Here is a 7,194-nt window from a genome sequence, read left to right as displayed (position 1 = left end):
CTACATAAAAGAAAAGTCACGAAGTGACCCATGTGGCAGCATGGAACAGAAGTCTCAACATGGATGTACAGAAGACGTAAGCACTTTTTGGAATGATTTTAAGAGCAGCGCCTTGCAAGTATATCACCCCCCTGCCTTTGCAACTTGCTTTATGGATATGTTCTGAAATGAATCAAAGGGTGGATCAGTTGTCCCTTTGAGAGCTAGCAACTTTTTAAATTTTTTAAAAACAAAGTGTTCCATCCACTTCTTTGTGTGCTGTGCTTCCATTTTTATCTCCAGATCATACACACACACAAAAACACAATTTATCTGGCAAGGTGTTGAGGCAGGAGATGTGGTAGTGATGCTACAGGTGCTAGCCAATAGGTGACCTCCCCCTAGGTGATGTTCCCTTACTTTAAAATGGTGCTGTATCAAACCACCTCAAATTTCCCAGTTGGATGGGGGGGGGGGTGACACTTCATGGAACAAGGTCATGGTGCTTACAAACTAGTGCTGCTGTCTGAAAAATCTTAACCCACATGGGTGCTCTCAACTTCCAATTCTGTGCCTAGGCAGAGGAGAAAAGTGCCTCTGTTAAATTCTTTCCTGAAATGTCCACCTAGTAGAACAGAGAGAGGACCATTTAGTCAAAGGTGGCTCGATGTTTTCTTTTTCTACCTGTTTGGTTCTTAAGAGTAGCAAAGATTTGCCAAGAAGCTGCCAACTTTGTAGAAACTCAAGGAAACCGTATTTTCACAGCCTAGTTATAAAGGCAGAAATGATTCTCCCCCCCTAGCTTGTGATGTAGCCACATGGACACAGCAATCATTTGGGCATTGTTGGTACAGGGTGACAATAATATACTGTCCACCTAACATATATCATCTATCTATCTATCTATCTATCTATCTATCTATCTATCTATCTATCTAATCTAATGTCTGTTTATTGAAAAGCAGACTTTCTCTTACATTAGTGGCACCATAAATTGGGAAGAAGACCCCTTCATCATATTTACATGCTGGGACGATCAGGGATGTTATAAACTTTGCCAACAGAAATAGCTGTAGGTGCTGTAAGTTTCATATCTACTTTATCTTCCTGCAGATCTCGGGAAGGAGCAGCGTTAAGGATTCTTTAGTTGTGATTCTTGCAATGCAGGGAGTCGGACTAGATGACCTTTTGGGTGCCTTCCAACTCTACAATTTTTTTATTTCATGACTGAACAGCACAGCTTGGCTGCTTTTCAGGTTGCTGGCCTCTGGATAAATATATAATTGAAGCAGATGCTATGGCAGCTGAGATCTGTATTCTGCGTTCCTCCTGAATAGGAACAGTGGTGCTCAAGCGCATTCCTCACCCAGAAGTTCAGCCTAGTGAACAGCCCCCCCCCCTTTAACTTTCTGGATTCTTTTTGCCTCCTGCTCCCCTCTGATGACAGCCCTGACTATCCCACAGCAGTGGGCAGCTGACAATATTGGAAGTAAGAAAGGTTCTGGGTGTCAACTTAGTGTGGCCCATCCTATACATTACTCCAGCAACATGACACACTTTCCCATAGCTTTTGCTCCCATGCTATGACAATGTTCAAACGACCAGCTATGCACATGCATGGACCACAAATGGATCTCTCCAACACACCAGCCCTTCCACTGCCATAAAAGGAGTAGACAAGAGCTTTAGAACGCATACAACAGTTTGCCAGGGGGTGGGGGAACCTTTGGTCCTTTGGATGTTAGCCTTCTCATTGTCCTTGCTCATTGGCCATACTGGGACTGGTGGGAGCTGGAGACCCAGGTTCTCTAGCCCTGCTCTTTCTTACATTGACTGGCAGTGGATCTCCAGGGTGTCAAACCGAAATCTTTCCCAGCCTTACCTGGAGACCCTGGGGATTGAGCTAGGACCATTCTGCATACAAAGCAGATGCCCTGCTACTGAGCCAAAGACCCTTCCCCATTTGGCAGGTGACCAGCTGTAATACAACCAATAGGTTGCTTTTGGAAATCAATCTGTCCCCTAATCCCAGTCTGAAACCTTCTCTTTGAGCTACCTGGAACGGGCCACACTTGTTTGTCTCGAACTGCCTCTATCGATGAGCACCACACTGCAGAAGTTCCAGCGCTGACGATCTTAACTGCAACGATCCATTCACATGTATGGCAGACACACTGTAACAAGTGTGTGCATGTGGGTCTTTTAAATGAGAACTGGGCCAGGCTCTTTCAGTGTGATCTGTGATTCGTCGCCCGCTGTCAAAATGCAGGTGTTTGGGAGACGAAGGCATGAGCTCAAACCCCAAAGTATTTTATCTTTCACGCAGCAAGAAAGCCACTTCCAGTCAGCTGCCCATGATGAAGGTGTGTTGTCCAGCGTGAACACAGATGAAACTACTGCTCAGTTTATCAACCCGGTCACATTGCCAAAAAGGGAATTGAAGACAGAACATCTACATTGCCAAAGTGCTGGGCTATGAAGTTCCAGTACGGGTTTGGGTGGCAGGGAAGGATAAATCAAGAGTGCAATTTTGTTTTGACATGGTATGGGGATAAAAGCAGAATAAAGGCAAGAGCAGGCAGAGACAGCATGCATAAGGGAAGAAAGGAAGGTATTGAGATGCTAAGGACCAAATAAATTAAGAACAGCAGCAGAGAGTTTAAATCTGGGCACCTTTAAAAAAGGCAGGCAGGTGCAGGCAAGGCAGCAGGGGGCGAGCATGCGGGCCCAGAGGCAGTGGAAACGGAGGTCTGCAGAAAACTGGCTGGAAGCGTGCAGGGGGTGGGCGTTGGTTTTGGGCGCACAGGTAGGCAGGTGTTTTGCAAAGGGGGCATGGCGAGATTTCCAGCGTCAGCCGAGCATGAGCACACTCCAGCCCCTCCCAGCAAGCACCTATCAGGGCTTTCCAGTAAATCCTTGACAGTGGGCAAAACCACAGTGTGGACAAAATTTCAATTTGGGATGAAAGGAAATGGGCTACTCACTGTGGATGCAATTGGGGGGTGGGGAATGTAGTCCCTAAGGGCAAAAACTAAGGAAAGGGGCTAGACCTCAGGATGGCCTTCAGAACAAGGGCCGACTTCTCTTGAACTCTGAAGATGCCAGGAAGTGTTCAGTCTCCCCGCCCCCAAAAAGATACCTGAACAATTGGCACATACCAACTCAACCCATCTATTGCTTATTTGTTTCTTGGTGGGTGGGGGTTTCCTAGGCATATTTTCATGTACGCTTAATGAAACACAACGCCTGGATAGGACAAGTGAGCACAGCATAATGGGGAAAATAGTTGTCAGGACAATGCTGTGCTTGCTGCTGTGTTTTGTCAGTGTGCTGCAGTGTTAACATGCAGGATTTGGCACTTATTTGCAGCAGCCTGGAGTTGGTTGCAGGACCAGGGTCACAACCCTGGACATATCAGCTAGAAGAAAAGCCCCACTAAATACAACGGGACTTGCTTCCACATAAACATCGCTTCTACAGCAAACATGGCTAGCTAGTGACCCTCTGGATGTCGCTAGACTCCAACTCCCACCATCCTTGGCTGGGGCTGATGGGAGCTGGAGTCCAACAAATATGTGGAGGACCACAGGTTCCTTGCTCCTGATCTAAGAACAGGCATCCTCCCCGCTCTCTCTTTCAACAGAGACATCCTTCCATCCCCCGCATGCACTAGGGAATGCTGCTGCTTAGATCAGGGATGGGGAGACATGTGACCTTCCAGATGCTGTTGGACTCCACCTCCCATCTTTCCTGTCGGCCACGGTGGCTGCAGCGACTGATGGGAGCTGGAGTCCAACCACAATGTATCAGAACATGGGAAGGCACAAGTTTCCCCACCACACGCTGCCACCCTAAGATTAGAGACAGAAGTGAGTGGCACTAAATATTATTTAAATAAGTTCTATTTTTAAAAAAATGAAAATACCATTATGTGGTATCTTTGCGGTTCTTTTCTCATAGGCACTTCGTAGACCTTCCAAACTTGTCCTAAGGAAGCACTTATTATTCCCATTCTGCAGAAGGCAGGCTGTCAGAGAAGGCTCCTAGCCTTAACGGCTGCCTCCCGAGTTCATAGCTGAGGTCAGGTTATGAAGCAGTAATAGCATAAGCAGCATCTGCTGGGTCAGGCCCAAGGAGACTCCATCTAGTCCAGAATCCTGTTCTTACAGGGGCCAACCAGGGCCATCTTGTTAGATTCTCCAGACTTAGGGTAAAGAAAGCCACACTGAAATGAATAGATCCAAGTTCGCCATGCTCATTAATTTCAATGTGTCTACTCTGAGCAGAGCAGACATTGGATACAACCCATAATGTTACTGCTGGGTTTCAATTGAACTACTCCAGTGTTTAGGCCTGATTAAAATCAGCAATCTACTTACCAAGCTCCCTAACCAGAACTGAATGCAAGACTTGTAAACTGGTTTTGATTCACTATTTAGCTCTGATCACCGCTGTCTAGAGCAGGCATGCTGGGAATCTTTGGCCCTCCAGATGTTGCTGAATGACGACACAATGCCTATCAGGTCCCCAGCAAGCACTGTCAGTAGCTAGGGATGATGGGAATCGTAGTTCAACAAAATCCAAAGGTTTCCCCACACCTGGTTTAGAAGCCATGTGCTTAAGTGGGTTTGCCTGTGTGTGGTTGCAAGGAAAGCAGAACCCCAGTGTTTTCTCAGCCTCGGTTTCTCATCTACAAAATGGGAACAAAGGCAGCTTGCCTTGCAAGCCCCCTTTTAGAAACTATCAGCAACGGAGTCAGGATGGATGAGCAAAGGTGGCACATAATGGTGGTCAGCTAGCCAAAGCAAATTGCTGTTGCCTCTACCAGAGAGCAACACGGACATGACGGAAGCTTTTTGGTTACGTCCTCCATTTAAATGAGACTGGTGGAACTTCCACATGGTTTAAGAGGAAGAGGAGGGATGGGTTAGTTTGATGCAGCAGGTGGCATGCTGGAGAGTTTTAGCAAGCAACTGGGTGATGATGTTGGGAGTCATGGAATGCATCCACTATTGGGGCAAGGGTTTTATTCCTCCCTCTGCAAATGATAGCTCCGTTTCCAAGGGAGGGGAGCCTAACACGAGGGAGGGTTGTTGCTGTTAAAAAAAGGTGGGGGAACCCACAAAAAAAACCCTGGTGCAAACAGGGTGCTTAAAAAAAACCCCAGACCATTTGTTTCTCCTGTGCCCCTGCTCGCCCCGATGCTCTTGTTACCAGCAGCCAACACATTTAGGAATCTAAACAGAGAGAGAGAAAAAGAAAAGAGAGATTTCGTTAGATACACACAAGTTGGGAGAAGTTTGGGGGAAGGAGGTGTTCAAAAAGAAAAGGCCCAGGGGCACTGTACCTTGAAGATCTAAAGCAGAAACGGATTAAGAAAACAAGACAAAAATTTATTTTATTATTATTATCTCCCCAGGGATCCTTTTTAGGAAGATTCTCATGAAGGCACAGATGTGCAGTCCTAACTCAGTTGATTTTAAATTGGGTTTTATTTGCTGATGACATACTCTTATTTATCACAGAACCTCATATTATTATTCCAACACTGATGCAAATGATAGATCAGTGGTGGGGTAGAATAAATGGACGGGTGTAGCTGCAGGCAACGATCGCGCTATCATTTGTCCTAGGTCACATCTAGCAACATTTACAGTGCTCTTATACCACTTTTAACAGTCATGGCTTTCCCCAAAGAATTCTGGGTAATTAAGAGTTGTAAGGAGACCCCTTACAGAGCTACAAGTCCCAGCACTTAGAAAAGTACAATTCTCAGGTTTTCTTTGGAGGAAAGCCATGACTGTCCAAACGATATGAGTGCTTTAAATGTGGTATGGATGTGACCTTAGATTCCTCTTGATTTGCTGGTTCTGGCGCAATGTGTTCACATCTGCAGAGGAGCCAGTCTCTCTGTGGGGAATTCCTAAAAAGCCCTCTTGGGCAGGCAAACGCAGGAAGTTGCCTTGAAATGAGTCAGATCATCGGTCCATCCAGTTCAGTAATGTCCAAAATGCTAGCTAGCAGCAGCAACTCTAGGGTTCCAGACAGGGGACATTTGTGACAAGAATCAGACTCTTTACCATCAACAGATCATTTTCTGGATGTGTGAAATGAAGACACCCCCCACCCCAGAATAAAATGACTGAAAGCAAGCACCAAAAGGCAAATTATTTTGAATTCAAGAAGGTGGCATGCACAAATAACATTTTTTTAAAAAAAGCAAGCAATCCATGTTTTCTGTACCAGCAGATAGAAGCTAATGGAGAACTCTTAAGGCAGATGAAAAATGACTTTTAAACGGAAGCAACTGGCAACTGTCTATGAACAGCTTTATGGAGGAACAAGCAGTGATGTGATCTAGTGTCATGCCATGGTCTCCAGCAGCTATGGGCAAAGTAAACAAATTATTTCTGTGGCCAGATAACATAAAGAAAATCTCACGAGTCTGAGAAAAAACAGGTTCTTTTTCTTTTATTGCTGGAAATGATAGCGAAATAACTAAGAGAAGGAACTCAATAGAATAATGATGATTATAATAATAATAATAATATAAAAAAACAGTTCTAGATTTAACAAACCTCAGAAGGTGGACTTTCCTATAATGCTGATTCTGAAGCAGGAAGTATGGAAAAACACAGAAAAGAAGGAAAGAAACTTCAACATCATAAACAGGTTTTTTATGTTTAAGTTACATCATATACACACTATGGCTCATCTACTTAATGGCCCTTGTTGCTTTTTACATAATTGCAATTGAGTTGCTCTCAGGAACATCTAAAAAAATAATTTGGCAAACATGAAAATAATCACTTAAAAAAAATCACCCTAGATTTGAAAGTGCATTGGCGTCCTTTAAACAGTGGGAGAGTCTGACTTGTTGGGAAAATGCCTGCAAACTGTGATGGTTGTACTACAAGGTCTCTGGGCTTCTCCCTGGGAAGATTTAATCTACATTCCAGGAAGAAAGGAAGGTCTAAAGAGACCCAAAGCGGACGGCGTTTCCTTGAGAAAAAACTTGCCCCAGTCAGGATAATACCTTGGGCAAAGATGCATTTCCAAATCTGTGTCTGCCCTGCAACAATAATACTGTACAGCAGGTGAGTGGGTTTGCACAAGACATAATCTGCAGGCAGACTGAGGGACCCCTCCCCTGAGGGAACATTTCCCCTGGGATGAAAGCAAACCCCCCACTTTCGCCCTAAAATGTTGAAGATG

The 7,194-nt window shown here is 45.0% G+C and overlaps 1 protein-coding gene across 2 annotated transcripts in view; it reads right to left on the bottom strand.

Annotated features, from left to right (window-relative positions):
- Nucleotides 1-3,637: 3,637 nt before the first annotated feature.
- FNBP1 (formin binding protein 1) overlaps nucleotides 3,638-7,194 on the bottom strand; it is a 113,684-nt gene continuing 110,127 nt past the window's right edge. The window contains exons 19-20 of one of the 2 annotated variants that reach the window (XM_033138312.1): nucleotides 6,558-6,589; nucleotides 3,638-5,216 (exon numbers count right to left, since the gene is read on the bottom strand). In XM_033138312.1, the coding sequence (XP_032994203.1) occupies nucleotides 6,576-6,589 (14 nt within the window). In that variant the 3' untranslated portion in view covers nucleotides 3,638-5,216; nucleotides 6,558-6,575. The remainder of the gene's footprint in view (nucleotides 5,217-6,557; nucleotides 6,590-7,194) is intronic. The other variant, XM_033138313.1, reaches the window with a different exon arrangement.

Source organism: Lacerta agilis, chromosome Z (genome assembly GCF_009819535.1).
Source record: "Lacerta agilis isolate rLacAgi1 chromosome Z, rLacAgi1.pri, whole genome shotgun sequence".
Taxonomy (NCBI): domain Eukaryota; kingdom Metazoa; phylum Chordata; class Lepidosauria; order Squamata; family Lacertidae; genus Lacerta; species Lacerta agilis.
The sequence above is the reverse complement of the archived record's forward strand: the minus strand, read 5'-3'. Positions and strand labels throughout refer to the sequence as shown.